The sequence below is a fragment of the Myotis brandtii genome, unplaced genomic scaffold, assembly GCF_000412655.1.
Source record: "Myotis brandtii unplaced genomic scaffold, ASM41265v1 scaffold152, whole genome shotgun sequence".
Classification (NCBI taxonomy): Eukaryota; Metazoa; Chordata; class Mammalia; order Chiroptera; family Vespertilionidae; genus Myotis; species Myotis brandtii.
Window position 1 is genome coordinate 1714721 of NW_005355502.1, and position 16445 is coordinate 1731165.

Here is a 16445-nt window from a genome sequence, read left to right on the forward strand (position 1 = left end):
CAGTTATTTCAGAGATTCTTAATGATTTTCATTCCAGCTACCATTTTGATAGCTAATAGTAATTGAGCTCTTACTTTTTACCAAGCATTGATCTAATATACATTTATTTGCCTGAATAAATATCAATCTATTTTCATAAGGATGAAAGAAAAATGAGCTATAGGAAGGATACTGAATTTGAAAATAAAAGGATCACAAGAAATGCCTACTTTGAAAATTAATGTACTGAAAAAATATAAAACTTAGAGACTCTGTTTTCATGATGTGAATCCAATTGAAGAAGACACTGTGAATCTTTCAGAGGGCTCTATGAAGAGGGAAAATGACATAAAGTGAAATAAAATTCCTGTTTGGCTAATAAAAATCTGACAAAGAGAAGCAATGAAAGAGAAGACTGTGTCAAGAATTCTTCCCAGAACTATAAGCAACATTTCAAAGAATAAAAAGAGATGAATACATTGCCACCACACAGCCATGAGAATGGTTAAAACTGAAAGGACATGTAAACATGGCAATTGACTCTCACTGCTGAGGGAAGTGTAAAATGGTAAAATGGCTTTGGAAAATGTTTGACCATTTCTACTAAGCTAAATTTGTGCGCATACTATGACCCAGCAATTATTTCTAGTGTGTACCTCAAAGAATGTTGATCAAAGATATCCTATCTAATAATAAACAAAGATGCAAATTGACCGTACCTTCACTATGCCCACCATTGGCTAATCAGAGCAATATGCAAATTAACCGCCAACAAAGATGGCAGTTAATTTGCATATGTAGGCGCGAAGCAGCTGAGCAAAGACTGAAGGCGGCTCTGGTGGAGCAGCGAAGGCTTGAAGGTGGCTCTGGCCGGAGCAAAGGCCTGGGTCCCGGGTGCCAGAGGAAAACCGGTGCCGGCAGCCAGGAAAAGGGAAGGCCTATTGCACGAATATTTTCGTGCAACAGGCCTCTAGTGTCTATATAAAATAGTGTTTATAAATGCTTTTTCCTAATAGTTCCAAACCCCAAACAGCTGAAAATGGTTGAATATTACTCAACAATAAGAAAGAATGAACTAGTGGTATACACAACATGAATAAATCCCACAGACATTGTATTGGGCAAAACAGTATAGACTGTAGGATTCCATTTACATAAAGTTCAAGAAGAGATAAAACTAAAATTTTTGGTTATGGGATTCTAAAATTAAAATGATAAGATGTGTAGGGTGTGTGTGCATGCACATATGCAGGGGAGTGGGTTATTGAGTAGAAAGGGGAATGCTAAAATTGAATTCTGGGATGCACAAAATGTTCTCTATCTTATATGGATGGTTGTCTAGTTATGAACATATGTAAATATTCATTTATAATTAAGTACTTTATATATGTTATACCTTAGTAAAAAGAAATGTAAAGTTAATATATGTAATAGATAGAAGGAATTACATCAAATGCTAATAATAGTATACTCTATGTGGTCACATATTGTTTCTTTTCCTTTTTATATTTCTTGTATTTCCCTCAAAGTATATTATACATATATAATCTAAATAATATTTATATATTAAGTATATTATATATTTTATATATATTCATATGTATAAGATATTGTATATACTGTATCATGAAACATAACTAGGAAAGCAGCTTTACTCAAGTTTATCAAATATGTTTTCTTTTAAAAAAAATTTTAAATCTTTATTGTTGAAAATTTTACATATGTACATTCCCCCTCCCCCGCATTGACCTCTTCTAGCCTGTCCCCCACCCTCCGCCCCAGGTCTTTACTACTCTAGTGTCTGTGTCTGTGGGTTATGCATATATGCATACAAGTTCTTTGGTTGGTCTCTTCCCACCCACCCAGGAGGTCCAAAAGTGTGTTACATGCTTCCATGTCTCTGAACCTATTTTGTTTATCAGTTTATTTTGTCATTAGATTCCACATATGAGTGATATCATGTGATACTTTTCTTTCTCTGACTGGCTTATTTCACTAAGCATAATACTCTCCAAGTCAATCTATGTCAGCGGTTCTCAACCTGTGGGTCACGACCCCTTTGGGGGTCGAACGACCCTTTCACAGGGGTCGCCTAAGACCATCGGAAAACACATATATAATTACATATAGCTTTTGTGATTAATCACTATGCTTTAATTATGTTCAATTTGTAACAATGACATTGGGGGTCAGAGCAGTCAGGAGCTTGTATCTCCCTCCTGATTGAAAAAGACATCAGCGTACTCAGCTGCCAGCTCCTTTTGTGCGTGCCTTCTTACCTCCACACTTCCACACCTCTGCACCTCCTACAGGACTCAATGCACTTTTACCTTTCCTTCTAGTTGTAGAATTTCCACTCAGCCAGCCTTCCCATGGTTCTGGATGATATTTGTTTTGTCTTTTAGTTGTAGTTTTAATGTGATTGTGGACAGCAGCAAGTTCAGGTGTTTACCTATGCCGCCATCTTGGTTCCTCTCCTATAATAATTAGTTTTATAGAAATTAGATCTTATTATAATGTTCTGAGTCTTGTTTTGTTCCCTTATCAGCATTTCCCCATCCACTTTCTATGATAAGACTTTTAGGATTTCTTCATTTGTAAGATGACTGAAAAAAACTCCATTTTAAATTAAAAATGGAACTCCCATTTGACCCAGTAATCCCACTTCTAGGAATATACACCAAGAAATCAGAAACACCAATCAGAAAGGATATATGCACCCCTATATTCATAGCAACACAATCTACAATAGTTAAAATTTGGAAATAGCCTAAGTGCCCATCAGCAGATGAGTGGATAAAAAAAAAAAACAAAAAACACAGTGGTACATCTACACAATGCAATACTATGCTGTTGTAAAAAAAAAAAGAAGAAGAGGGAATTCTTACCATTTCCAACAGCATGGATGGACCTGGAGAGCATTATGCTAAGTGAAATATGCCAGTCAGAGAAAGATAAATATCATATGATCTCACTGATTTGTGTAATATAATGAACAACATAAACTGATAAACAAATATAAAATTCACGCAAGATTTGAATTTTACACCATTTGTGCCATAAAGTGTTGTCAACAACAACAAAAAAAGATAGCGTGACAGTTGAGAGTTCAGGGTTATTAAAAATGGAGCCCTACACGAAAGAACAACACGTTTTCATTGTTGAGCAATATTTTAAAAATAATGAAGGTTTGGCAGCTACAGTTCGCAATTTTTGTGCAAAATAGGGTCAGAATAGTGATTTAGCTTCATCAACTGTGAAGAGGTTAATTAAAAATTTTAGGGAGACTGGATCAATTAGTGATCTTAAACACTCTGGCCATCCTTCAACAAGTCGTTCAACACAAAACATCGAAGCAGTTCGTGAGAGTGTTGCTGAGAGTCCAGGGACATCAATTCAGAACCGTGGTCAAGAATTGGACATTTCAAGAAGCTCTCTACAGCGTATTCTCACGAAAGATTTGCATCTTCATGCTTACAAAGTTCAATTGACACTCAGTTCTACTGACCATGCACAGCGAATAGAGTTTGTTGAATGGATTATGGAACAACAACAAGTGGATGCTGATTTTTTGAACAAAATCATCTTCAGCTATGAGGCTCATTTTCATCTTGATGACTTGGTTAATTGACAAAATTGTTGCATTTGGGATTCAGAAAATCCACGAGTGATTGTTGAGAAACAAATGCATCCACAACGTGTCACTGTTTGGTGCAAATATTGGGCTGGAAGCATCATGGGATCATTCTTCGAAAATGCAGCTGCTCAGGCAATAACAGTTAATGGTGCTCGCTATCGCGACATGATAATCCAGTTTTTTGTGCCTAAATTGCAAGATATGGATGTGGACGACATGTGATTTCAACAAGACGGTGCCACATGCCATACAGCCTGAGAAACAATTCAATTACTGCATGAGTCATTTCCTGGTCATGTAATTTCTCCGTTTTGGTGATCAGAATTGGCCGCCCAGATCATGCGATTTAACACTGTTGGACTTTTTTCTTTGGGGTTTTTTGAAGTCTAAGGTTTATGCCAACAAGCCCACGACCACCCATGCCTTGAAGGAGGAAATTGAGCGCTGTATCAACGAAATTCAGCCACATTTATGCAAAACGGTCATGGAAAATTTCGACAAAAGAGTGCGTATGTGTCAGCAAAGCCGTGGAGGCCATTTACCTGATATCCTATTCCATACATAACCCTATCCTATATACTTTATGAATCAATAAAAAATTTACAATTTTTAATTATAAACCTGTGTTTTCTATCAAAATTACTTCTTGTGTGAATTTTGGGACACCCTATAGCTATAGAACAAGAACAACAACAAAAAATAGACCACCAAACCTTAGAGGGAAGGCAGGGGTGGGGGTAAGAGATCAACCAAAGGACTTGTATCCATGCATATAAGCATGAACAATGGACACAGACAATTAGGGGGGTGGGGGCATGTTATGGGAGGTGGGAGTGGGTGCGGAGAAGTCAATGGAGGAAAAAGGAGACCTATGTAACACTTTCAACAATAAAGAATTAAAAAATAAATAAAAATACCATTTTAGTTAAATCTTATTGTATCATACATTCATATTATAATGTATGTACTTATTTACTAAACTGTTGATGGATCTTTATCTCCACTTTGTGCTTTATTAGTACACTTTAAAGTACCACACAGTTTAATTCTAATTTTGTCATATATTGTGTAAAGCCAAAAGAAACTAATAAATATGTGAAAATATTCGTGTATTAACACTGCTTATCTATGAAGGATATTGTAATTATTTTTATATGCATTCATTTTCTGAATTTTGTACAATGCACTCATTAATTTCATAACTAATGTAAAAGCAGCAGAAAAAGATATGGGTGAATCCTAGTGGAAAAGCCATGCATTGGGAAGGATGAAGCATAGAAAGAGATGGACTTAAAACATGTGAATGGCTATCATGTAGATAGATTATATCTGATTATATAACTTAAAGGTGCCAGCTGAGAGCCAATGTGCAAAACTATATAGAATTGAATGGAAAGCAATTTAAGCTCAAATATGAAGCTTAAATTTTAATAGATATTCCAAAAAGGGAAATTTGAGTTCTTCAACACTGAAAATGAAAAGATAGGTTCAGTTGCTCATACTGGGACTATAATAGGTGATCTTGAACACCCGGAGGTTTCTGGAAAAGATGATCCTTTGAATATGAAGTACAGAAAACTGTTCTTTAAAAGCCCTGATGTCTCCACGTTTCATCTGTCTTGGATTCTACAGATTTCCTTGGCTGTTGAATCACATGGTTCTATCTACATCTTCATCTACTAAACCTGATCCATTTTCTATTTTTGAGTGTCTTTTTCCCACTATTAACTTGAATCTGATTTTCTATCTTGATTTACTAAATAATTGACTGAGGGACCATAGCATACATGTGTGTGATAAGTCAACTATGTCAACTTGATAGAGTTTTAGCATAGATAGAGTCTCTTGATATTTTATTAGAAGACCAAAATTATGTGTATCCAAGTACAAAGTAGAGTGGAAAGCAATTTGCTATAGTAATTTGCTAGTTTCTTTTTTTAATCAACTTTCCCGCCTTTTTGATTTACCAGAGGCATGAAATTATAATGAGCATTGAAGCAAAGAATGATCTACATTTTCCCCAATGCTGAAAAAATGTTAATTTAGAATAAAAATACATAACTAAGAAAATCTTCTGATTTGGTGCTAGCATTTTCTCCTCCCTCCTCTTCCTCATTCTTACTCTTAATAATATTCTTACTCTAGGTTTGAAGCTCTGTTTACTGATCTGGAAAGGAGACATACAGAGCTGGGCATTGCTAGCTTTGGTGTCACTATCACTACCATGGAAGAAGTCTTCTTTAGGTGAGCAGCAGTGCATAGGGAGCACCAAAACATTGAGTGGGGAAAGGACCACCTCTTAGTCCCCTTTATAAACTCACCACACTCTCAGATGCACACATTAAAAATTTAAGAAGTGTAGGGGGAGGAGCCTGATGTAATTTCTTTTACAATAAGAACATTGAAAAAAATATCATCACCATCATTTTATAAAGAATCTAGAGGCCCAGTGCATGAATTTGTGCACAGATGGGGTCCCTCAGCTGGACCGGCAATCAGGCCGATGATCAGGCCTATCAGGGCCATGGGAGGTTGGCCGGGAGGAGGGACCGCGGAAGGTTGGGTGGCCAGCCTGATCTGGGCCACTGGGGTGGCCATCTGGGGGGAGGGGCCATAGGAGGTTGGCCAGCCGGGGCAGGGAGGGTTCAGGGGAGGTTGGCCGGCCAAGGGAGGTTGTTGTGGGAGTGCACTGACCATGAGGAAGCAGCTCCTGCATTGAGCGTCTGCCTCCTGGTGGTCAGTGCACGTCATAGCGACCGGTCGTTTGGTCATTCGGTCATTTAGTCATTCAGTTGCTTAGGCTTTTATATAGATAGATAGATAGATATTTTAACTTTCTCAAAGTAGGAGTTAGACCTTAATCTTTAACTTGAATGAGTTCCACTTAATGAAACATTGTGTTGCCCTTGTTTTTCTAGCTTCCCATGGTCTGGCAGCAGTCCTGTGACTGGTGCTGGGGAACCACTTGCTCTACCATATTGCTTTCATATAGTGCTCCTACCAGTCAGCAAGCAAACCAGGGAGTCTTCTAAGTTGGGTGTTGTGACTCATTCTCCAAACAAGATGTATTGGGATAAAGTAGAAATGTAATACTTTGTACTTTTTAAATGTAGGGTCAGTAATATAGAAGAGACACAAACAGACATTGTATCTACCCAACCTCAGCCTCTCTCTCAGATGAGTGAAGTGTCAGTCAAGAACCAGAATAGGAATATGTCAAGAAATGAGGGAGCAGATTTGTCTACTGTGAATGAAAGACCTGCTGTTATGTTTAATACTGGGGTAAGGACCTTTACAGAAAACTGATATATATTTGGTTGGGGCACAAGAGATACATTTTGAAATACTTGGACAAAAGGAGTGTGGAATTCACAGGCATTGCAGACCCAACCAGATATGGAGCACCCTATACCATGGCCTAATTAATTTCTCAATGCAGAGGAATGTGTTCTAGATAAAGATCTTAATAGTTACTTCTAAGTTGTATTTGTTTTCTGTTTTAGAATTCTTTTGTTTTTTCAAGTCGATAATCCAGAAATTTGTTAGTTCATTGAAGCTAGAATGAGCTGGAGTGAGCATAATTCTTAATAATCAAGCATGCACAATATTTTAAATTTTTTGCAATGGTAATTGATATTGCATAAGGAATTTCTATTTAATCACTATGATTCTCAGTGTGGTAAGTTTGTTTGAGTTGCCAAGCATTTCTTTTATTCTCCTAATTATCCATTCCTCCTATAAAACACTTTGGTCTTCTTGACTATAAGAAGACTGAGGAAAATCATCTTGTTGAGACTTTTAAGTATGCTATATCAAAAGCCAGAACATAAATATCTTAGTTAATCCTTATAGCAGAAATTAGAAAACTTTATGTAAGGAGATGATAAATATATAAGGCTTTGTGGGCCATATGGTCTCTGTTGCAACTACTCAGCCCTGTCATTGTGGCAAAAAGCAACCATAGACAATACAGAAATGAATGGGTGTAAATGTGTTGACCCCTGACCACCAGGAAGCAGCTCCTGCATTGAGCGTCTGCCTCCTGGTGGTCAGTGCACGTCATATAGACAAAAGGATGTACATACTCTTGTGCATTATCATACTATATTTGAATTCTATTCCAAGTATGTAGAAACTTTATGTATCTCTACCATAAAATTCCAGTGTTGATCTTTAATTTCAATGTGATTGACCTGTTTAGGTCTATAAATATTGTAATGTTCTGTTTCTCCTTTCTTCAGTGTTCCCTCTACCACCAGCAGTTCTGTGCCATGTTCATAAAGAGGGCAATATTCAATTGGCGCAACTGGAAACTCATTTTGCTGCAGATACTGGCACTTCTAGGATCACTTATCCTTCTCTCAAAGACTGTTATGTTTACACATAGTAATGATGATAAGGCCAGACTAATGAGTTTGAGTCAATATGGTCAAACCATTGTGCCTTTATCAATTTCTGGGAATTCTAATTTGACTCTGATTTTCTTAAAACATCTTAAAAGTATGCTAGAGCCTGACAACCACACACTTAAGGAAGTGCAAGGTAAGCCTCATCAAGAAAAAGTTTGTTCTTAGATGAAGATCTGGTTTTGTAAAGAAGGGTCTTAACTGTATATGTGGCTTCCTCTCCATTCTTTTCCTGTTAGTCACCAATTTTATAGAGGCAGCTCAGAATCAAGAAATGCACTCTTTAAGGTTACTGGCCTCAAAATGTTAATTATTAGTGGAGGCATTTTAGCTGTGGGTTGCCTACATGACACTTGTTCCTTCCAGTAAAAAAAAGTGCCAAAGTACCATGAAATTAAGCATGAATTTTGTTTTGTTATTCAAGATCTGGTCAGAATGCAATGTATCACATGACTCTAGGCCTTACAGAATAGAATGGTGGTCCCAAGCTATTCTTCCATCTCCCGCATTTTTTCCACCATTCATGTCATTATTTTTATTTTAGCCATCCTGGTAGGTGTGTAGTGATATTTCATTGTTGTTTTAATTTGCTTTTCCCTAATGTGCGCATCTTTTTTGTGTGTTTATTTTTCATCTGAAATATGTGTTCATATTTTTTGCTCCTTTTAAAAAAATGTTTTTATTGATTTTAGAGAGAGAGGCAGGAAGAGGGAGAGAGAGGGAAACAGATGTGAGAGAGAAACAATGATTGGCTGCCTACTGTACATACCCCAACCAGGACCTGAACCCGAAACCTCTTCATGTTCCCTGACGGGGAATGAAGCTGATGGCCGTTCAGTGCACGCAACAGCACTCAACCAACTGAGCCACACCGCCAGGGCTCTTTTGCTTCTTTTAAAATTGATGGTGTTTTCTTTTACTGTTGAGTTATGAGAGATCTTTATATGTTTTCTCTTATACTGTCAACTGTATTTTCATCATTTTAATCGGTTTTCCAGAAAAAAGTTTTATTTTGATGAAGTCCAATTTGTTAAATTTTTCTTTTATGGATTGTGTATTTTGTGTCAAGTCTGAATTTCTGCATAGCCCTAAATAATGAAGACTTTTCTCATAAAAATGTTTATAGTTTTCTAAAATGTTTATAATTTTATATTTTACATTTAAGTTTATCATCCATTTCACATTAATTTTAGTAAAATGTATAAGATGTGCATCAAGGTTAAATTTTGTGCCTATGGACATCCAATTGTTCCAGCAACATTTGTTGAGTGATGATATCTATTTAATAATTTTGTACCTTTATCCAAAATGAATGGGGCATGTGTGGGTCTATTTTGGGTTCTCTATTCTACTCATTAATCTATGTATCTGTTAATTCACCAATAGTGTGCTTAAAATATGGTAGACTATTCTTCCTACTTTATTCCTGTTTTTCAAAGGTTTTTAGTTCCTTAGCAGAAATTAAAACTTTATGTAAGGAGATGATAAATATATAAGGCTTTGTGGGCCATATGGTCTCTGTTGCAACTACTCAGCCCTGTCATTGTGGCAAAAAGCAACCATAGACAATACAGAAATGAATGGGTGTAATTGTGTTGACCCCTGACCACCAGGAAGCAGCTCCTGCATTGAGCGTCTGCCTCCTGGTGGTCAGTGCACGTCATATAGACAAAAGGATGTACATACTCTTGTGCATTATCATACTATGTTTGAATTCTATTCCAAGTATGTAGAAACTTTATGTATCTCTACCATAAAATTCCAGTGTTGATCTTTAATTTCAATGTGATTGACCTGTTTAGGTCTATAAATATTGTAATGTTCTGTTTCTCCTTTCTTCAGTGTTCCCTCTACCACCAGCAGTTCTGTGCCATGTTCATAAAGAGGGCAATATTCAATTGGCGCAACTGGAAACTCATTTTGCTGCAGATACTGGCACTTCTAGGATCACTTATCCTTCTCTCAAAGACTGTTATGTTTACACATAGTAATGATGATAAGGCCAGACTAATGAGTTTGAGTCAATATGGTCAAACCATTGTGCCTTTATCAATTTCTGGGAATTCTAATTTGACTCTGATTTTCTTAAAACATCTTAAAAGTATGCTAGAGCCTGACAACCACACACTTAAGGAAGTGCAAGGTAAGCCTCATCAAGAAAAAGTTTGTTCTTAGATGAAGATCTGGTTTTGTAAAGAAGGGTCTTAACTGTATATGTGGCTTCCTCTCCATTCTTTTCCTGTTAGTCACCAATTTTATAGAGGCAGCTCAGAATCAAGAAATGCACTCTTTAAGGTTACTGGCCTCAAAATGTTAATTATTAGTGGAGGCATTTTAGCTGTGGGTTGCCTACATGACACTTGTTCCTTCCAGTAAAAAAAAGTGCCAAAGTACCATGAAATTAAGCATGAATTTTGTTTTGTTATTCAAGATCTGGTCAGAATGCAATGTATCACATGACTCTAGGCCTTACAGAATAGAATGGTGGTCCCAAGCTATTCTTCCATCTCCCGCATCTTTTCCACCATTCATGTCATTATTTTTATTTTAGCCATCCTGGTAGGTGTGTAGTGATATTTCATTGTTGTTTTAATTTGCTTTTCCCTAATGTGCGCATCTTTTTTGTGTGTTTATTTTTCATCTGAAATATGTGTTCATATTTTTTGCTCCTTTTAAAAAAATGTTTTTATTGATTTTAGAGAGAGAGGCAAGAAGAGGGAGAGAGAGGGAAACAGATGTGAGAGAGAAACAATGATTGGCTGCCTACTGTACATACCCCAACCAGGACCTGAACCCGAAACCTCTTCATGTTCCCTGACGGGGAATGAAGCTGATGGCCGTTCAGTGCACGCAACAGCACTCAACCAACTGAGCCACACCGCCAGGGCTCTTTTGCTTCTTTTAAAATTGATGGTGTTTTCTTTTACTGTTGAGTTATGAGAGATCTTTATATGTTTTCTCTTATACTGTCAACTGTATTTTCATCATTTTAATCGGTTTTCCAGAAAAAAGTTTTATTTTGATGAAGTCCAATTTGTTAAATTTTTCTTTTATGGATTGTGTATTTTGTGTCAAGTCTGAATTTCTGCATAGCCCTAAATAATGAAGACTTTTCTCATAAAAATGTTTATAGTTTTCTAAAATGTTTATAATTTTATATTTTACATTTAAGTTTATCATCCATTTCACATTAATTTTAGTAAAATGTATAAGATGTGCATCAAGGTTAAATTTTGTGCCTATGGACATCCAATTGTTCCAGCAACATTTGTTGAGTGATGATATCTATTTAATAATTTTGTACCTTTATCCAAAATGAATGGGGCATGTGTGGGTCTATTTTGGGTTCTCTATTCTACTCATTAATCTATGTATCTGTTAATTCACCAATAGTGTGCTTAAAATATGGTAGACTATTCTTCCTACTTTATTCCTGTTTTTCAAAGGTTTTTAGTTCCTTTGATTTTTCCATACAGATTTTAGAATAACCTTGTCCATACCTATAAAATAATTTGTGGGAATTTTTATAAGAGTTGGATTATATCAGTTTGGGAGAATGAACATGGGTTTTCCAATCCATGCACATAATATATGTCTCCATTGAATTAGATCTTTTAAATTTCTTTCATCAGTGTGGTGTACTTTTCATCAATGAATCCTGTGCACATTTTCTTATATTTATAGCTAACTATTTCCTTTTTTTGAACAGACTTAAATGGCATTGTATTTTTAATTTTTGTGTCTATATATTTATTCTAGTGTATAGAAAGCAATTTGTTTTTATGTTTATCTTGCATCCTGCAACCTTGGTGAACTCACTTATTAAAGCTAGAATTTTTTGTTGATTCCTTGAGATTTTTCTAGATAGACAATTATGTCACCTGCAATTAATAGTTATTTCTTTATTTATGGTCTATATGCCTGTTTTTTCTCTTCATGCTTTATTCCACTGGACAGAATCTCAAGCACGATGTTGACTCAGAGTGATAAGAGTGGACATTCTTTCCTTGTTCCCAGTCTCAGGGGGAAAGTATATAGTTTTTCACCATTAAGTATAATGCTAGCAGTAGGGATTGTATAGATGTTCTGTATAAAGTTGAGGAACTTCAGCAATATTCCCATATTCTTATCATGAGTTGAGTATTGAGTTTTTTCAAATGTTTTTTTCTGCATAGATTGATATTATTATGTAATTTTTATTCTTCAGCCTATTAATACGGTGGATGACATTGATTGATTTTAAATATGGAACCAGCCTTGCATTCTTAATACGGTGGATGACATTGATTGATTTTATTTTTTTTTTTTTTGTTCAAAAGTTTATAATGGTCTCTATTATCCATTTCTAAAGTAGACCCCCACTTGGTCATGGTGTTTTATTCTTTTTTTATATTGCTTAATAATTTTTGCTAATATTTTCAAGGAGATTTACACCTATATTCATGAAAGATATTGGTCTGTATTTTAGTTTTTGTACTTCTTTTGTATGGTTTTTCTATCAGGGTATTACTAGCTTCATAAAATAAATTGAGAAATGTTCCCTCCTTCTCTGTTTCCTGAAACATATTGTCTATAATTAGTGTTTATTTTTCCTTAAATATTTTTTAGAATTCTCTAGTTAAAACATCTGGACCTGGCAGTGCTTTAGAGCCTGCCCACCTTCCACATCCCTGAGGGTGTACTAATACCCTTTAAGTCAAAGTAAAATCTTGCCATCACATTAAAAAAAAAAGGAAAGAAAGAAAACACCATCCAGACCTGGATATTCATTTGGGGGAAATTTTTTAATTTGTAAATTAAGTTTCCTTAGTAATTATTCATTAGTCTCTATTATACTGGGTGAGGTAAGCAATAGTTTATGTTTTGAGAAAGTAGGCCATTCCATTTAAACTGTCAAAGTTATGTGTGTAGAGTTGTGCATAGTATTACTTTATTATTCTTTTGATATGTGAATATCTATAGTGGTTTCCCATGTCATTGAGAATATTGTTAATTAATGTTTTCACTCTTATTTTCCATTGTTTCTTCTTCTTTTTTTTTTTTGTATTGTGCGATTGGCTAATTTTTTTTTAATCAACCTATCTTCTAGTTTCCTGTCTACTCTTCATTTGTATCCAACATGCTATGAGTTATATATTGAATTCTTCATTGTAATTAATATGTGTTTTTAAATTCTAACATCAACATTTATTCATTCTATGGACTCTAGTTCTCTTGTGAATTCTCTATCTCTAATGCCTAGTTTACCTGTGGCTCTGCTTCTCTTATTTGTGCTTTTTCTTGGTTCTGTTTTTGGTATACCTAGAAATTTTCTTATTGAATACCAGATATTGTGTATGAAGGTTATAAATAATCTGCATGAGGTTATATTCTCCTGAGGAGGTTTACTTTCTGATGGCCAATAAGATTAAGGACAGGTGTAAATCCAATCAGGGATTTAAGTGATTTGATACTGGATTGAAATTGTTATGAGGACTGGTCTATTTCTTACTCAGTCTTACTCCTAAGCTATAGCTCTTCATGAGCTCTATTGAGGACTAAAGGATTTACCACAAGACACCACCAACATTAACAGATCTAAAATGCCTCAAAAGGAAAAGGCACATAGAATGAATGCATTTCATTCTTTCCAAGGTCTTGGACCCCAAATGTATATTGCTTTCCTAGATATATGATACCTTAAAATAGGTGATTTCTCATTTCTTTTATCCATTTTCTCACGGGAAGTTTTTGTCTGCTGTAAGATAAGCAATAAAATCTATAACTGAAAGTACTCATAGATAAATTTAAGACAGATAAGCAAGTGTAAAGAGTCTATACCAGGTCACCTGTGTTTTCTCAGTGAAGTAGGAATTTAGATTATGGGCAATGAAGTGCTTAAGGAGAATGGAAAATGTTTGAAATAATTATTATCAGAAACTGAAAAGGATAATAACCAAGTAAAATTAGTTGTTCTTCTTCCCGAACATATATTGTGTTTTGAACAAACTGACCAATATTGTGTCCTCATACTAGGTGACCTACTAAAATATTTGATGGAAAATGAAGATTGTATTCACTTATGCATTGTTGCATTTTCCATTGAGGTGAAGAAAGATAAAATAACATTTACTGGTCTGTTCAACAATCAAGCATATCATTCACCAGCCCTGTCCCTGGCAATGCTGGACAATATTCTTTTCATGTCAACTTCTGGCCCTGATGCTTCCATAACAGTCTTCAATAAACCTCAGCCAACCTCTACTTATAAGAAATACAGTTCAATGTATGTTTTTCTTTTTACTAGAATAGAATTTTATACTTAAACTAGAGGCCCGGTGCACAAAAATTGTGCACTCGAGGGGGTCCCTCAGCCCGACCTGTACCCTCTCGCAGTCTGGGACCCCTCGGAGGATGTCCTCCTGCTGGCTTAGGCCCGCTCCCCAGGGGATTGGGCCTAAGCTGGCAGTCAGACATTTCTCTGGCAGCCCTCAGGGGATGTCCACTTGCCAGTGGGAAGCAGGCCTAAGCTGCAGTCAGACATCTTTAGCGCTGCTGAGGAGGCGGGAGAGGCTCCCACCACCACCACTGTATTGGCAGCCATCAGCCTGGCTTGTGGCTGAGCAGAGCTCCCCCTGTGGGAGCGCACTGCCCACCAAGGGGCAGCTCCTGCATTAAGCATCTGCCCCCTGGTGGTCAGTGTGTGTCATAATGACCAGTCATTCCCAGTCATTCTGCTATTAGGGTCAATTTGCATATTACCCTTTTATTATATAGGAGTGCCTGGCCAGCCTGGGTGAGGCTGATGGCTGTTTGCAGGCTGGCCACAGCCCCTTCAGGGTAGAGGTTCCTCCTGGGGTGCCTGGCCAGCCTGGGTGAAGGGCTGATGGCTGTTTGAAGGCTGGCCACAGCCCCTTCAGGGTAGAGGTTCCTCCTGGGGTGCCTGGCCAGCCTGGGTGAAGGGCTGATGGCTGTTTGAAGGCTGGCCACAGCCCCTTCAGGGTAGAGGTTCCTCCTGGGGTGCCTGGCCAGCCTGGGTGAAGGGCTGATGGCTGTTTGAAGGCTGGCCACAGCCCCTTCAGGGTAGAGGTTCCTCCTGGGGTGCCTGGCCAGCCTGGGTGAAGGGCTGATGGCTGTTTGAAGGCTGGCCACAGCCCCTTCAGGGTAGAGGTTCCTCCTGGGGTGCCTGGCCAGCCTGGGTGAAGGGCTGATGGCTGTTTGAAGGCTGGCCACAGCCCCTTCAGGGTAGAGGTTCCTCCTGGGGTGCCTGGCCAGCCTGGGTGAAGGGCTGATGGCTGTTTGAAGGCTGGCCACAGCCCCTTCAGGGTAGAGGTTCCTCCTGGGGTGCCTGGCCAGCCTGGGTGAAGGGCTGATGGCTGTTTGAAGGCTGGCCACAGCCATGGCTGTTTGCAGGCTGGCCCCAACCCCCAGTCACCCAAGCTCCCAGTGGAGGCTGGCTGGAAGCAGGTATCTGGGATTTATTTGTCTTCTATAATTGAAACTTTGTTGCCATGAGCGGAGGCTGCAGCCGGGTCAAGGCAGGCGGGAACCTTGGCTTCCTCCATCACCTGGGCAACCAAGCCTCCTGCTTGCTCCAGCTCCGTGGCTGACAGCTGCTATCTTGGTTGGGTTAATTTGCATATAGTTGCTCTGATTGGCTGGTAGGCGTGGCTTAGGGTGTAATGAAGGTACGGTCAATTAGCATCTTTGTTTTTTATTAATGTAGATGCTTTTATACAATGTTGATGATATCTGTATGATTAAAAATAGCAATTGATAGAAATTTATATTTTCTGCTGTTGATTTTTTAATATACCTACTTTTGTTCCTAATTTTCTAGGTTGTCAGAAGGAGACCAGGTGGCCATAAATATACATTTTGGGATGGCTCTTTTGGTCAGTGGCTTTTGTCTCCTGACAGTGACTGAGAGAATCACTAAGGCAAAGCTCATCCAGTTTCTGAGTGGGGTCTATGTCCTTGCATACTGGCTTTCTGCTCTACTGTGGGATCTCACCATCTTCTTCATTGCCTGCTGCCTACTGCTGGTGAGTGTTAAATAAAGATTTTTTGAGAGCTTCTTTATTTTCAGTACCCTGTGGAAATTTGCTACTCTCCAATTATATCATAAACTTAACTCTGCTGATAAATTATCTTTGCTCATTATCTTAGAAAACACATTGAAATGTGTGTACATTTTAATCAAGAGGCATGTGAAAGAAAATCTTTGGAATTCATAATAATTTTTTATCCTCACCCAAGGGTATGCTTATTGATTTTAGAGAGAGAGGAAGGAAGAGATAGAGAGCTAGGGAGACTGAGAGATAGAGAGAGAGAGAGAGAGAGATGAAACAGAAACATCAAGGGATTACCTCCCGTATGCACCCCAACCGAATATTAAACCCCAGAACTAGGTATGTGCCCTGACCAGAAATCAAACCCGCAAT

The 16445-nt window shown here is 37.6% G+C and overlaps 1 protein-coding gene across 1 annotated transcript in view; it reads left to right on the forward strand.

Annotated features, from left to right (window-relative positions):
* Positions 1-16445, forward strand: part of LOC102242210 (ATP-binding cassette sub-family A member 3) — a 273880-nt gene that overhangs the window by 156066 nt on the left and 101369 nt on the right. Inside the window, exons 17-21 of the mRNA XM_005861509.2 lie at positions 5762-5860; positions 6730-6898; positions 7858-8158; positions 14038-14287; positions 15842-16046. Of these exons, the coding sequence (XP_005861571.1) occupies positions 5762-5860; positions 6730-6898; positions 7858-8158; positions 14038-14287; positions 15842-16046 (1024 nt within the window). The remainder of the gene's footprint in view (positions 1-5761; positions 5861-6729; positions 6899-7857; positions 8159-14037; positions 14288-15841; positions 16047-16445) is intronic.